We start from the raw sequence: 16,504 nt of genomic DNA, 5'->3' as shown, positions 1-16,504 counted from the left end.
AAATCGGCTAGCGCCCCACCTGCACAGGCTGGTAGATGTTAACCAGAGTGCCTTCATAAAGAACCGGTCCATCCACGACAACTTCAAATATGTTGAGCAGGCTGCTAGGACCCTACACCAAAAACAAAAAGCAAGCCTCCTACTCAAGCTAGACATTTCGAAGGCATTCGACACTGTTAGCTGGCCATTCTTGTTACAGGTCCTTCAGGCTCAGGGTTTTGGGGCGAAATGGCGGGAGTGGATATCCGTCCTTACCTCGTCTGCTTCTACCCGGATTTTACTCAATGGGTCACCTGGCAGGACTATACACAATGCAAGAGGTTTAAGACAGGGCGACCCGTTATCACCTATGCTTTTCATTCTGCTAATGGAGGTCTTGCATAAACTTCTCCAGAAAGCTAAACAGCTAGGTGTTCTGGCTGAGCCTGCCATACAGGGTGTCCAACATCAATGCTCAATTTATGCTGATGATGTGATCATCTTCGCATCACCACAAATTCAAGACATCGTCACCATCAGGGAGGTGCTGGAATTTTTCGGTCAAGCTTCTAGCCTAAAGACGAACCTGCACAAGAGCCAGATCATCCCCATCGCTTGCACAGATGAGCAGATAGTGAGAGTGAGTAACATTTTCCCTGCTCAGGTTGCAAACTTCCCAGTCCAGTACCTGTGGCTGCCACTAACCGTTGGCCGGTTGTGGAAATCCCACTTCCAACTGCTGATTGACAAGATCTCCAACTCAATCCCAGCGTGGAAGACCCAACTCATGAACAAGGCAGGTAGACATATTGTGGTCAAGTCTGTCCTGAGCTCCAAGTGCACACACAATCTGATAGCGTTGAAGGTACCTAACTCAGTTTTGCAACAGATAGATGAAATGAGAAAGGGGTTCTTATGGGCCGGTAAACAGAAAGCTCATGGGGGACAGTGTGCAGTTGCTTGGCCTGTAGCGTGCAGGCCTTTCAAATTCGGTGGACTTGGTGTCCCGGACCTGCGTCTTGTTTCACTTTCATTAAGGCTACAATGGCTATGGCTAAGACGAACTGACGCCCAAAGACCCTGGAGACATTTGCAGACGGACTTCGACAATGATAGAAACCTGCTAGCTATCTTCTAGGCATCAATTACTGTGGAGCTGGGGGATGGAAAACTTGCCCTATTCTGGACTGACAATTGGTTGGGCCAATCTTCCCCATGCATACTTGCTCCGGAGCTCTGCCAACTGGTCACACCTAAGATCAGGAGAACCAGAACAATAGCTGATGAACTGCTCCAGAAACAATGGATCAAAGATGTTGCCGGACGGTCTACAGTGAGTACACTGCACCAGTATGTTCAGCTGTGGCACGCGGTCTCTGACATCCAGCTGCGCCACGGAGTCGAGGAAAGAATAGCCTGGTGATGGGAGAGCTCTGGGCTATACTCTGCGCGATCCGCTTACAAATCCTTCTTCTACGGCTCCACTAATTACCCGGCTTATAGGGTCATCTGGAAAGCATGGGCTCCTCTAAAAATTAAATTCTTTATTTGGCTGGCCCTCCGGAAAAGGATCTGGACAGCAGCTCGTCGTAAGCGGCGTGGCCTCCAGAGTGATAATGCTTGCACACTTTGCAGCCAACAACCAGAAACAGTTGCGCACCTTCTTGTTCACTGCTGCTATGCACAACAAGTTTGGCTTGCTGTTGGTCAGCTGATAGGCGTTCCTTCGACCCCCCCGGCTGCAAATTCTGCTCTGATGGACTGGTGGTTGTTGAACGTGCGGGGCTTAATAGCGACAGGAGGAAGGGTATGGACTGCACCCTTATGCTTGTATCATGGATGATTTGGAAGGAACGCAACAATAGGGTTTTCAGCAAGGGATCGCCTAAGACGCCGCAACAGCTCACAGAGGAAATTTCATCGGAAGCTAGAGTGTGGTGCTTGGCAGGGGCAAAGTCCCTAATAGACTTAGGTTGGCCGGGATGTACGGCAACTGCCCCATCCTAGCCGTCTTAACTCTATTGTCTAGGGTGCTTAGATCGAGCATGTAATCGACTTATGTGATCACCCCGTGTGCGTGTGCTCGGTTGGCCCGTGTTGTAAAAATCCACTTCTCTTCTTAATTGAATGATATGCAGCTCTCTTGCGTATTCTAGAAAAAAAAAAGTGATGCCGGTGGGTGGTCATGCGGTCTTGATTTTACCTGTCGATTAGGCCTCGTAGCTCTGGATCTCGTCGTGGCCTAACCATAATTTTATGGACATCTTGCCTTTCCATCAGACTTGCTTTAGTGTCAGTTTGGCTCATAGGAATACGGTGCTCAATGTTTCTGTGTGAAGTTAGCAACTACTGTTTCTGCTTAATCTTGCATGACCTGACACATAAATGAAACTATGTTGTGATTATACTATTAAAAAGCGAGGTAAAATTTGTAGAACTTGGTTCCTCCAGTTCTATCTATTCATCTCAGTATGGTTACCTAGTTATTTAGCATAAGGAGTCTATACAGCTAGAAAAGGAGCTCTTTTATCGTGCTCTTGAATCTGTCAGCCTTCAGAGTAGCATCTTCTACGAGTAGTATCTTTTATCGCTCTTCAAATTCTCATTGTAGTCTCTGATGTTGCCTTGTTCTGTCATTTTGTGGATCACTCTTCTAATGTTGCCTTGTTGCCCAGATGATATGCAACTTTGCTTCAGCTTATGTATTTGGCTTTTTATTATGTTTGAACTATCAGCCTGCAGAAGCTTTTGCATATCAACCAAGAAAAAGAATTTAAATTGGTTTGGTTTCTTTTTGGGTTCTGTCTTACTATCATTTCTTTTCATCCCTATTTGAAAGATATTGATGAGCAGCAGCCGCCCAAGATTTTTCTTTCAGTTTTTTTTCAGTCATGCTGCATTGCGTATAGATATGCAATTATTTTCTCCCCCTGACAGCTCCATTTTTGGTGCAGTTAGTTGATGGATGGGTTATTTTTGCCGATTACGGTAAACCCAGGCCGCCGTCCCAGCAAGCAGAGATGAATTCACAGCCACAGCAATCATGGGGCCCTCCATCAGGTTTCTGGAGTTCAAAGAAGATGAAGAGCAGCTCACGGAGCCCTACATCCGGCCTTGGACTCACAGCAGATTGAAAGGCCGCCAATTCTGCATCTGATTTATACTAGATATTGTGTGTGTTGTCCCAGGTGTGAATGCCCTTAGTGTTCCGATATTCTTACCGTGTTGGAGTGATCGTTTCCTCGCGTCCATGGTATCCACACGAAGAGGTAGTTGTCGATCCGAATACGGACCAAAACATATGAGCAGCCTAACTAATGGGTCCAATACGATGATATATGGTCTAATTTAAAATATTGGGAGGTTAGTTTTCAGCGTTCTGCTATGGGCCGATATGTTTGGGAGGGGGGAATTTTAGCATAGCTCCCAATACCTCGTTCTGGGGAAGAATTTTTTAGGAAACTTTTGAAGAATTTTTTAGGAAACCCTTGAATTTTTTATAGGAAACTCTTGAAGTTACTCTAGACTTAGTACAGGCTTAGTAACAGTGGGCTTAAGTGGGCTTAAGTGTACAAGTTTAGTGTAACCCGAGCTAACTCCAAATTGTTTTTGTTGTGAGTTGTGACGACAAGGGATCCCATTCTGAGAAAGAGTTGCCAAATTGAGTTTACTCCAAGCTTCTTCTCGACCGGGATGTTCCACATTTTTCCTCGGTCGTTCAAAATCCTCTTCATCCTCTTGGCAAGCAAAATGGGCAAGTCGCCAAGAATTATACCGATGATTGTAACGAACTCGTTTCAAACCGTTCAAATTCTTCTCTTGGACTTGTTTGAAGATATAGAGCTTCGACGATGATCTCACAGTGCTACCAAGAGGAGATTGGTTCATTTTTAGAACCAACCCAAAGGGTTTGGAAGAGGATGCAAGCGTAACAGAACAACTCCGTTTTACCACAGGTGTGTTCATGCTATCAAAATAGGTGACCTGGACAGAACCGCTCAACATGCTTAACACACCGAGACTAGACCGTATATACGATATATTTCACATAAAAGCGCAGTTGCAGCGACATGCCAGCAACATAACAGGCATAGGTTCATCAGTTTAGACCGGTACCAGGGCAGCCCTAGCAGATATTTACACAAAAGGCCTTGGATCGAGTTCTCCACTTGCTACTAAGATTATTTGCACCGTACAGCTGAACTGGTTCGTGGAACGAGGATTTACCATGGTGCTGCGGCGGCATTGCTGAAGCTCTGCTCGGCAGACAGATATGACCGCTCAAGCGTGCCGGCTTCTGTTTTCAGCCTTCCAATCTCTGAAGCAATGTTCATCTTCTGTGAAACAGCAGACTGCATTATGCAGCGGAAGAGATAAGCCTGCAGTTCAAGATGACGGACAGTCATATTTAGCACACGAATTTGTGCGCCCAGGTGCCTATCATCAGTTACTTTGTGAGAAATCTTCTTCTCCAAGTCTTTAATAGCGCCCTGCAATACGGCAGGGCTGCTCCTTATGTGCACCAGTGTCTCCAACCGTGATCGCAGGTGCCTGACGTCGAAACCATCTGCCTCCAACAAACAAAGGCCCTTCATCTTCTCTTTGAAAAGCGCATCCTCATCGTGAATGCTCAGTCTTCTTATGCTTTCTGCCAAATTGGCAAAGGAGAGCATCAAACCCAAAGCCATTCCTTCACGAAGCTCTGGAACATGCTGCTGGAACTTGTGAAAATTTGGTCGCTGGGGCATATTGCGGAAAACTTCCATTGCCTCAATCTGTTCCCACAACGAGGAGGTCTTCATGAATGGAAGATTCATGCTAGCCAATGGTTCTGTACCATGAACAGCCATGATGCTCTCATGGGCATCAAGAGATCTCTGCGACAAGGAGAGGCAAGAGCCTTGTGTTCTGCTTGGAGCATACTTGGACATTGGAGTATGCTCAGAATCTTTTGGATCAATCAATGTATCACCTTGTTCTGCTTCACTAGAGTTGCAGATACCAATACAAGACAACTGCGTTATTTCTGAACTCTCCATGGATTCGCTAGCTTCAGCTGCAAACCCTACCATGGCTGAACCATGATCCTGTTGTGACACTCCATGTTGCTCATGAGGAGCTGCGAATTTCTTGAACACAGGTAAGGATAGAGCTGAGGACAGACCATCAGCATTGGCATGCTTAGTTTCAGGCACATTACAGGTGTTTTCTTGATGATCCTCCTTGCCCATACCATCCTTGCCATCCTCATAATTCTCACTAGATGGTAACAGATTCGGAGCCACACCACCGCCCATACTAGAGACATCATCAGTTGGAACACACTCCACCATGGCCTTATTGTTATCTTTATCCCCAGTATCTTTACAACTCTCTGCTGAAGGCAGCAAATGGACATTAGCATCATCATTCATAACAGAATATTGCTGACAATATTCTTCACTAGTGCCTTGTTCCATGATTATTGCAGACTCCTCAGCATTGGCTGCCTCCTTTCCACATTGAGTTGAAGAATCTGAAAGCAACACTTGTGCCTCACCAGGATTGTTCAGTGTTGAAGTCATAGATAACACTGACTTCTCAGTCAGAACACTAACTTTAGTTGCACCATGTTGTGCTGCTCCAATATAATCCTCTTGGTGAAATTTATCTGCTCCAATTGGTACTCCACTTGGTATGATCTCATCTGCAACACTACTCTCCCTCAAAAAAATACTAATTCCCTGTGAATCTGAAATAACAGAATGCACATCATCTAAGAATTTGTAGTAAATGAAGACGTTACTGATTTCTCTGTAATAGTAGAGCATATACCTGTATCATCCTTTAGTGGCTTTGAGTCAGTGCAAGTCACAGTATTAACTTGCGGAAGTAATACAGACCCAGGATCTTTGTTCTTTGATAGATCTTTGCCATTATTGTTGTTCAGTTCAGTGGCTGTGAAATCACTGTAGTTAGCTAATTGTAGAGATTTATGCAGCAAGGAAAACTAGTAGTACAAAACTTACGTTCTTCAGAGATAGCTGCAAGTTTGCTGGCTTCCTTAACTTTTTTATCAGCCATCCTTTTCTTTTTTCGCATCTACAAATGTAAGGAGCAATCATGGATTAATAAAAAACTTAATCATCATCAGTGCTATGATTGAAAGAGTTAAGAGATTGTGCTAAAAACTTAAAACTCACGATTTTAGGGCTCCCTCTTAGTTGCTCTGGTGTTTGAGGAGAAACACTCTCCTTCAGTCTTTTCCTGGACTGACCAGTTCCAGAAAATGATCCAGAATCGATGTTCGGTTGAGAACCAGTCATCAGATAACTACCTTTATCATTTGCTTGCTTTCCCTGACCAGTAAATAGTCTTTTCCTGGCCAGATCAGTTCCAGAAAACGATCCAAATTTGATCTTCTGTTTAGAACCAGTCATCAGATAACCACATTTATAATTTGCTTGCTTTCCCTGATCAGTAAATGTCTTTTCTGATCCTACAATGCTGCTAAAATCTATAGTATGTGATTGCATTCCGAAAATTGGGCCCTGCGGGAGAGGCCTTAGTTGTCCAAATGCTCCAAACAAGGAAGCCTGCAACTGTCCAGTCTGTGGCACAGAGGGCATGGTAATCACCCGAGAAGAGGATAGTTCAAGTTGACCACTTAGACAAAGCTTAGGATCATATTTCAAACTGTGAAATCCTGTCACTGATGACTGTGAAGGAACTGTCAAGTGGGACTCGAATGATAATACTGTGTTTTGTTGCTTGACCACTCTTTCTGGAAAAGAGCTTGGCATATGCTTGATTTGATCATTTTCATTACGCACCAAAAACTCAGGACAAACTTGTTTCAGTACTACATCTTCATCATTACCCTTGTCCTTAAGATAAGAGCCAGGTTCATCACTGATATCTTCACTGTCAATACATGGTCCTGATGCAGTAAGTTCAACACTGTCACCACTTGATTCCAAGGCAGCAGAAATTGGCCTTTTACGAGGTTTTAGTTGAGGCCCTCTATTACCAGGTTTCTGAAATGGAACAGACATCACACCATCATTAAGAAATTCTTGATCAAAATTAATACAGTTGAAGCATAGCTATCAAGACACCATTGCTCCAGGAATCTGGAAACCCAAAATTTGTGTTAGTTAGAACTAGGAACTAATTTAAGAGGTCATTATTATTGAAATGAATGAAGGAATAAAGTACTTTAACCATATTAAAAGAAGAAAATATTATAACCATGACTTGAAAGAAGTATTATATGACCCCACTTTGTATTTAAATGTTTGGTTTTATAAGAATGAAAAATTAATATCATGACTCAGCTGAATTGGACCAATTAATAAGATCAAACAATAGATGGAAGGTGTCACTGATAATAACACAAACAATGCACAAAGATACATTTTGAACAAAGGGACAATGTTCTAAGGAAGCTAGTATTGAGATTGTCATATAGTAAGAATACATACTCTTGCAAAACTTAACCACATTCAACCATTCAATAAGTAAAAGAACACTATACATGTTTAAAAGAAGGCAACGCAGAGCACATAAATACTTGCAAAGAAAACAATGTATATAAATTATGTGTACCTCTGCCAAGCAGCGCACCCACTTTCCACGATACCAATTGTACTTTGGCCTTAGCTGTGTATGGTCAACAGTCAACAAATCCACACATTCCACATCATCCATGTCTGCCTCTTCGTTATTGATTTTAACAACATACTTCTTGGTAGATTCATTATCCAAAACCTCTGAAACAGCACCAGTCCACCAGCTACCTTCATGAAAAACCTCCACATGAGAAGATGGGAGAAATCTATACTTAGAGTCCATGTGGATGATGTTTCGTGTTGGCCGAATATATTGAGAATCTAGAATCTCAGTAACCTGTTCCCCATCCTCTCTTGCATCTCTGTATTGTACTAAAAAACTTGTAGCACCAATTACTTTCAGAATAATAGCTGGACTCCAGTATTTGCCAAAGGTTTTGGCAGACCGACTCACTTCAACTTGGATTCCATCTCTGAATAGCGGTGTTCCACTTTCCTGCACAGAATAAGAGCATTAGAATGTACATAGTTCAGCTCCCTTTCTGTTATTACAATGCACTCTTCTTTAGCTAGTATTAATCTCTTTGCCACATACCATCTCAGGCTTTCAATTAAAATTCTTAAGGACACGCGTATTGTAAAGAAAAGATTGTCCTTACCAACGGTTTTTAAATAGCTGGCACCCTTTTTTTCCAGAGTGCATTATTACCAAATTCACAACCATTAGCAGTAACAAACATAATAGATTAATAATATCTGCGCAAATTTGCTCCAAATTTTGTAACTTGGTATAGCTGTCACCAAAGTGGGGAATGAAAAAAAAAGTTATGCTATAGCTAAGACCCTTTCTTAAGTGAAGTTACATTGTTCTCAACATAATCATAATGTTGAAAATATTTGTCTCACTACCAGGACCCAGAATTTTAACCAGCTTAAGTACAATAACTCAAACGCTTTTTACTTAAGAAATTTTGTGCGCACAGTTCAACTATATAAACATTTAATTTAAGAGAATGACTATGTGCCCATGTATGACCTGGCGCAGCTGATTCTTGTGATTCTTTACTGGGCCCACATGGGTGAAATCTGCAATGGTGATTGGTTGGGTGGTGATAGTGGGATGATGGATGGAATGAACCTCACTACAAGAGAAACCATATTTTGAAGACAAAAAATCATTAAAATAGGCACCTATTGCAACAAAATGAAATCCATTGCTAACCTACCATTCCAATAATAGAATGTTGCACTTATCTCAATTTAACATCTCATAACTTATAAAAAACATTTTACATCTCATAAATGACAAGGCCTGTGTGTTTGGGAAGAACTTGTGCAACCATAATTATTTTTTTCTTGAAAGGAATGAAACCAAAATTATGCTACGGTAATTTCCTCATTGTCAAGGCATGGGACCACCGGTCTAAACTAAAAATAACAAATAAATGACTTACTTTAAAATTAAATCCTTCTGGCATACACAAAGACAAGACGAGTAACAGTTTCCACGTTAATTAAATAGTCACTTTGAGACTTTGATGGTGAAATCCAGTGGCGGACAATGCAGATGGATACAATGTTTGTAACAAACATGATGTATTCTAAAAGTCATTACACTGTACAGTAAGAAATTAGCAAAAAAAAGTAATGTAACAGTCCATATAAGCACGAAGTACTAGTAACATTTGATCCCCCAAGTTTTGTTTAGAATGTTAGCTAAGGGATTTGATCCCTTACCACCTCTGCAGCCGGAATCCAGCGCTCGCCCCGGAACACGCGGTTGGGCCGCAGCGCCGTCTCCTCGAACTCCAGCAGCTCCCGCGACGTCGGGAAGCACACCTTGTACACCCGCCGCCCCGCGGCGGCCTCCGCCTCAGTCGGGACGGCGCAGACGACGCCGGCCCACCAGCCGTCGTTGTGGAAAGCCTCGACCATCTCGTGCGGTGCGAACCCCCGCGGCGGCGAGGGGGGCGGGCGCGGGCGCACGTCCGCCGCGGCGGCGAGCTCCCGCAGCGGCGAGCCCCCGTCCTTGCTCCGGCTGAGCGTGGCGTAGGTCACGACGTAGCCGAGGCCGCTGCGCTGGTACCCGGCGACGGTGGCCTCGTAAAAGGAGCCGGCGAAGCCGGAGTCGTCGCTGCGCACCTCCACCAGGGCGCCGAGCGGGAACAGGACCGCGGGGTCCTCGCCGTCCTCCCCCACCGCCTCCGCCTCGCCGCCCCCGAGCTCCGTGCGGGGCCGGCCCCGCTTCCGCGGGCGCGGCTGCACCATCGCGTGCCGCCGGTGTGGAGCTCGTGCACGGTTGTTCTTGGGCGCTCCGACCGACGCTGGGATCGTAGGAGGGCGTGGGGTTCCGGAGCGGATTGTGAGGGGGGCAGGCGGAGACAGCGATGGAGGGGCCGGGGTTTTGGTGGTGGGAAGGGGGCTCGATTCCCGAGGCTGGCGGTGGAAGTGACGGACGGCCAGGATGGAGGCTATGGAGGGGCACGCGGCGGGCGCGGGACTCTGGGAGCGGGCGCGTCCAGCGATGCGATGAGAGGGGAGGGAGACGTGGAGTGGTGATACAGTGATGCAGTGAGACTGATGCGGCGGGACTGACAGGAGCGTACGTGGGCGGAGGGTGGCGACGCCACGGCGGGTGTACGCGTATGCTTTTTTTTTTTTTGAAAGCTTGTGTACGCGTATGCTTGCTCGCCTGGCGGCCACCGTTTGACCTGGACGGTTGACACGAGGCTTCTCCGGCACAGCGGCCACCGGGAACGACGAGTCCGTGCTCCAGCGCGCCGAGCCCGGCTGTGTGGTCTTTTCCCATCGCCCACCGAGAACGGCGCGGCGAGAATCCAGCTGCATGCCATTGCTGCCGGGGCCGATCCATCGAGGTGGTATTGGTACACTAATTAGGCAATTAGCACCATCGATCTGGCCAGCTGGGTACGTAGTAGAATGTTAGTGTAGTAGGTGCCAAGTGCCAATTATTTTGTCTCTTTGACTACATTTTAAAGTAGCATGCCAATACTAAGGATCTATGACTAATTTTTTGAGTTCGGGCCACGTCGCATGTTTGATACCAATTAGAAAACTAATTGCATAAGACGTGACTAATTCACGAGATGAATCTATTAAGTCTAATTAATCTATGATTAGCACATATTTACTGTAGCATCACATGGTCAAATCATGGACTAATTAGGCTTAATAGATTCGTCTTGCGAATTAGCCTTCATTTGGTTTTGTAATTAACCTATATTTAATACTCCTAATTAATATTGACAGGACTAAACTTCATCCCTGTAACCAAACACCCCTTAATACCTAGTTTAGTCCCTGTAACCAAACACCCCTAATATCGCGTCCTCTATGTTAACAATCACGCGTCCAGGCAGTCAAGTTTAAGGCTATCTCCAACCAGCACACTAATCTCGTGAGCCCACCGTTCCCCCACCCACGGCCAAACATTAATGGCCTGATTGGTTTTCGGACTAGTGTGGCTCGGCTCGCACCATCCATCTAGGTTCCCGCTGGCTAGGCTCACCAGATGCACGTCTCTTTTGATTGGTTGATGTTTACTCACGTGGGAACTTGTTCGGTTGCCTGCTCCGCAAGCGCTAATCTGCTTTTTTTTTTGCCTACGCGCTCGCCCCATGCGTCCGCTGCCGCATCCCGAGAGCCTGTCTCCCGAGGGATCTTGCCGTACCCTAGGAGCCAGGCTCCAGGCGCCCTTTTGCATGCCGCGGGCTAGGCCCAACAAGGAGCTCAGAAACCAATCGCACGGAGGTCGCATACGGGGAACTTGGATGCGGGGTGCAGGGAACCAATGGCACCCTAATCTCCCGAGCTCCAGTCTTCTGTGAGGCCCATGACCCGCACTACACGCCTAACAAAAAATATTTTAAAAAAATTTTACACATATTTGGAAGAAAAAATTTGAAATATAAATTTTGAATAAAAAAATTCAAGCAAACTAAAAAACAAAAAAGTTATATTCAGGAACAAAAAAATTTTGAACAAAATCCAAGAAAAAAAATAGAAAAAAATTGGAAATAAATTTTGGACCTGAAATTTTTGGAACAAACATAAAAAAAAAAGTTATACATGAAATTTATGAACAACATAAGGAACAAAAAGTTTTTTAAAAATATCAAAAAATCGAAACAAAACGAATCGAAGGAAAAAACTGGCATCCGACACGGCCGGCCCCGCCGGCTCGCAGATTCGGCCCGACGGAGCTCTTCGAGCCCCTTTGCATCGCACGTCGTCGCTCCGTTGCTGTGCACTGCCAGGTGGAGCTCGTTGAGCCTCTCCTCGTCATGCTCCTGTCAGCCGGCCACTATGTGCCATCGGGCGAAGCCTCATAGCTACCATGGCCCATGATGTAGCCTCGCTGCTCCCCCATGGGCAGCCGCGGACGCAGCTCACCGCGGCTCGTGGAGGACCATGAGCTGCTCCCGGAGCAGCATGATCCTGTCATGCCTGGTGATGGCTCACAAGAGTGAAGACGTATTGTTACCTGTGTGTAATTGCGTTTTGAACCTGTAAGTGGGCCCAAGGTTGAGGAGGAACGGGGATGGTTATCTTAACCAGGTGCTGGGGGAGAAAGGGATATGTCTTCTCGCTTGTAAACACTTGAACCAGATACACGAAAGGTAGGGGCTCATCGCCCCTCTTCCCTATTGAGATACTACTGAGTTCTACCGTGATTTGCTCACGTCGGTGAAATTGATCTCTTCCCGACTACGAGTAGTTACAATGGTATCAGATTCAGCAATCCTCGGCGGTAGGTTTCTAGCGGCGGCGGTGACGCGAGTGTCTGTTGGCGGCACGTGTGGTGGCGGCGGGATTGCTAGGAAGACACCACCGGCGCAGCTGTGGCTGGCGCAGGAAGATCCCTAGCTTCTCCTGCGACTCCTCTCCTTGCTTACACTCAGGTTTCCTCCTGTTTCACAATGGTGCCCCCCCCCAAGCCTTCTGCGCAGACACAATTCATCCCAGAAGCCATGGCGTCCGTGGATGCGAAAGCAGCGGAGCATTGGGATTCGTCTGATGTCAAGGAATCGAAGCATTGGTGTAACGACCTAGATTTAAATCAGCCGAGTTTAATCTTAAGACCAGTCCCCCAATCTGGCTGACTCAGACTCCTTCAGCCATTCTGGCTAAGTCTGGAAAAATCAGCCCAACCTAGCACCTTAGGGAAGGTTTATCTTTGGAAAGTTGAGCTGAACATCAAGAAATCCCTTTACAGAAGTTGGAGAACGAAGTTCCTACAACAACTTTGTTAATTGGACCTTGGTCCAATTCGCCTTCTTTTCCCTAGCAACCTCTTATGGTCTTCTCGTCCATCAAATGGATGTTAAGACAACTTTCCTAAATGGAGAGTTGGAGGAGGAGATCTATATGGATAAGCCAGAAGGGTTTGTAGCAAAAGGTCAAGAAGGAATGGTGTGTAAGTTGTTAAAATCTTTGTATGGCATCAAGCAAGCTCCTAAGCAGTGGCATGAGAAGTTTGATAAAACTCTTACGTCTGCTGGCTTTGTTGTGAACGAAGCCGACAAGTGTGTGTGCTATCGTTTTGGTAGGGGTGAAGGAGTGATACTGTGCTTGTATGTCGATGACATACTGATTTTTGGGACAAGCCTTGATGTGATTAAGGAAGTTAAGGAATTTTTGTCTCAAAACCTTAAGATGAAAGATTTGAAAAAGGCTGATGTTATCCTTAATATAAAACTAGTAAGAGAAGGTGATGGTGGGGTTACACTCTTGCAATCCCATTATGTGGAAAAGGTTCTAAGTCTTTTTGGTTACAGGGACTCCAAACCTATTTCAACCTAGTGTAATTTTAAGGAAAAATAAAAGGATAATGAGAGATTAGTTAAGATACTCTCAAATTATTGGTTTACTTATGTACTTGGCTAGTGCTACGAGGTCTAACATCTCGTTTGCTATGACCAAACTAAGCCGGTTTGTTTCAAATCCGGGAGATGATCATTGCCATGCTCTAGAGAGAGTGATGAGCTATCTAAAAGGCTTTGTGAACTACGGGATTCACTATACTGGTCACCCAAGGGTACTTGAAGGGTATAATGACTCAAATTGGATCTCTGATGCTGATGAGATAAAACCCAAAAGTGGATATGTATTCACACTTGGAGTTGGCGTTGTTTCCTGTAAGTCTTGCAAGCATACCATCTTAACGAGGTCAACAATGGAAGCAGAATTCACAGCATTAGACACCGCCACTGTTGAGGCTGAGTGGCATCATGAACTCTTAATGGACTTGCCGATAATTGAAAAAAAGATACCGACAATTTTAATGAACTGTGACAATCAAACTGTGGTTGTCAAGGTGAACAGTTCAAAGGATAACATGAATTCATCAAGGCATGTTAAGAGGCGATTGAAATCTGTTAGGAAATTAAGAAACTCCAGAGTTATAGCTTTGGATTATGTTCCTGGCAGATCAATTCACAAAGGATCTTTCACAAAATGTGATAGACAATGCTTCTATGGAATTGGTCTTGAGACCCACGTGAGTTACTCTATAGTGGTAACATGTTTTATGTGATCGGAGATCCCGTGAAGTAGGATGATGAAACAAGTTATAGTTTGGCTGAGAGAAGAGAACCTTTGAATAGGCTCATTCCAGTGAAAGATGCATTTCTCTTCATTCCTGTATGTGTTGGAGGTATGCCCTAGAGGCAATCATAGAGATGATGATATTCCATTTGTATCCATGATTTGTATGTTGTGTTCATTGAATATCCATTGAAGGCTACTTGAATTGATTTGCAATTATGTGAATTGTATGTGAAACTCTTTACTTGTATGGTTATTCTAAAGTTGTCCCTAGTCGGAGTTCATGTGAGGACACACATGAATATTAGACTAGCACATGTATTAGTTGATGACTATGTTTCACAAGTCATGAACATGGAGATGTTGAACTAATAATGTGGACACATGTGGAGACATGTGCTAGGACTGACCCAACACGAGAAGTAGTTCTCTATTTAAACAACATATACGCTCTGTCCTTAGACCTGAGATTGTCGCATGTATTTTAGATGTGGATCGACCTACTTAGGCCCCGTTTTCTTCCACTGACTTATTTTTAGCACCCGTCACATCGAATGTTTAGATACTAATTAGGAGTATTAAACGTAGACTATTTACAAAACCCATTACATAAGACGAATCTAAATGGCGAGACAAATCTATTAAGCCTAATTAGTCCATGATTTGACAATGTGTTGCTACAGTAAACATTTGCTAATGATGGATTAATTAGGCTTAATTAGGCTTAATAGATTCGTCTCGCCGTTTAGATTCCACTTATGTAATTGGTTTTGTAAATAGTCTACGTTTAATACTCCTAATTAGTATCTAAACATTCGATGTGACACGTGCTAAAAATAAGACACAGGAAGAAAACGCCCCCTTAGGGGCTATCAAACGCTACGCCGTAACAGGGTAGTTATAAAGGTAGTTTTCGGGTTTGTCAAGAAGCATGCTATGAGACATGGTCAATCAAGATGGGATTTGCCCCTCTCTGATTGAGAGTGATATCTCTGGGCCCCTTGAGTGATCGGATCCGAAAATGCATGGCCATGCTACGTACGGTTAAGAGTTAACCTACAAAGGGATTCCGAATCACAGGATCGAGAAAGAGCGGTCGGCTTGAAGCTAGACCAAATATCGTGAGGCAAAGGGAATAGCATGTATATTATGTTGTGATGGTTCGTCTGATATGATCTTCGTGTGTGTATAGGAGTTGGCACGTCTTGCTAGAGGCCGCTACCGACTATTGGGCCGAGTAGGAGTACTCGGGCCATGTCTATACGTATCCGAACCCATAGGGTCACACACTTAAGGGGCTGGAAACCCAATTCGGATCTGAGAGTTGGATTAGGTTTAGAAGTTCTAATAGGCCTCGGATCCAGAGGCCCGTCAGGAACCTCTATAAATAGAGGGGTGGGGGCGCCCTAGGGTTTACACCTTTTGGCAAAACACACCTGCCGCGCCTCTCACGCCCTCGCCTGTTGCAACTCGCGGATCTAGCAGTCCGGCTTGCGACGCTTCCTCCCTGCACGTGTGGATACCTTGGAGGTGTTGCGCTTGCAGCACTTGGACGAGCCATCGACGAGCCGCCGACGAGCCACGACGAGCCGACGACGAGCCGCGGCACCGGAGGCGATCTTGCTGCACGTGGACGAGCTGCTGAGGAGCTGCTGGACGTGACGAGATCGACTACGTACGACTACGTTGATTGACTACGTACGACTACGTGATCGTCTTCACTGCATCGACGCACATCTACATCTTCCGCACCAGTAGTGCGTCGAGTGGTAATCCCGTGATTGTTATACGGCAGTTCTTCCTGGTTATACGCGGTAGAAATTTTGATTTGCGCTAGTGTAGCCTACCTCGTATCCCAACATATGGTAGGTTGGTTTATACCTTAATATGTTCCGAGTGACCTCTTTGAAACAAGGGAGTTGTTTCTTTGAAGCAAAGATGTTGTCCTACAGAACATCTTTTGAAGAATGCACCTATATGAGTCTGACTACTGGTCATAGTCTATGAGATGTGGGTGATCTCTAAAAACTCATAAAAGGCCTGGAGTATGACTTATAAGCTCCAAACCGCGGGGATGCTTTCGCAGCCTAGTATTAGTGAAGGGCTCTGGTCAAACTTGTTTGCACAAGACTGTCAAGTCAAGGCATAGTCTATTGTACAGTTGTGAATAAGTGTAGCCTTAGCTCTAGATGGAAGTTCAACTTAACAGTCTCCATCAAATACTAGTATATCAAAGATTATAGTGGATTTGAGAGCATTTCTAGTGTGGCTTGAAATTCTTGGTGGGGATTGTTGGAATATATGGGCTTGGCCCATTTATTTAATTCAATTAAAAGAATTAAAAGCCCACTAATAAATGCTAGAGAGCTATGTGTTTAGTCCCACATGGGGATTTGAGGAGGATCTTA

The 16,504-nt window shown here is 44.9% G+C and overlaps 1 protein-coding gene across 1 annotated transcript; it reads right to left on the bottom strand.

Moving 5' to 3' along the window:
- Positions 1 to 3,970: 3,970 nt before the first annotated feature.
- LOC117866376 (uncharacterized) lies at positions 3,971 to 10,308 on the bottom strand. The gene is made up of 6 exons (XM_034750575.2): positions 9,267 to 10,308; positions 7,567 to 8,025; positions 6,162 to 6,995; positions 5,988 to 6,060; positions 5,794 to 5,916; positions 3,971 to 5,710 (listed from the first exon to the last, which is right to left on the bottom strand). The coding sequence occupies exons 1-6, from the start codon at positions 9,795 to 9,797 to the stop codon at positions 4,203 to 4,205; spliced, it is 3,528 nt and encodes a 1,175-aa protein (XP_034606466.1). The 5' UTR covers positions 9,798 to 10,308; the 3' UTR covers positions 3,971 to 4,202.
- Between the last annotated feature and the right edge of the window lie 6,196 nt (positions 10,309 to 16,504).

Source organism: Setaria viridis, chromosome 8 (assembly GCF_005286985.2).
Source record: "Setaria viridis chromosome 8, Setaria_viridis_v4.0, whole genome shotgun sequence".
NCBI classification, from domain to species: Eukaryota; Viridiplantae; Streptophyta; class Magnoliopsida; order Poales; family Poaceae; genus Setaria; species Setaria viridis.
The sequence above is the reverse complement of the archived record's forward strand: the minus strand, read 5'-3'. Positions and strand labels throughout refer to the sequence as shown.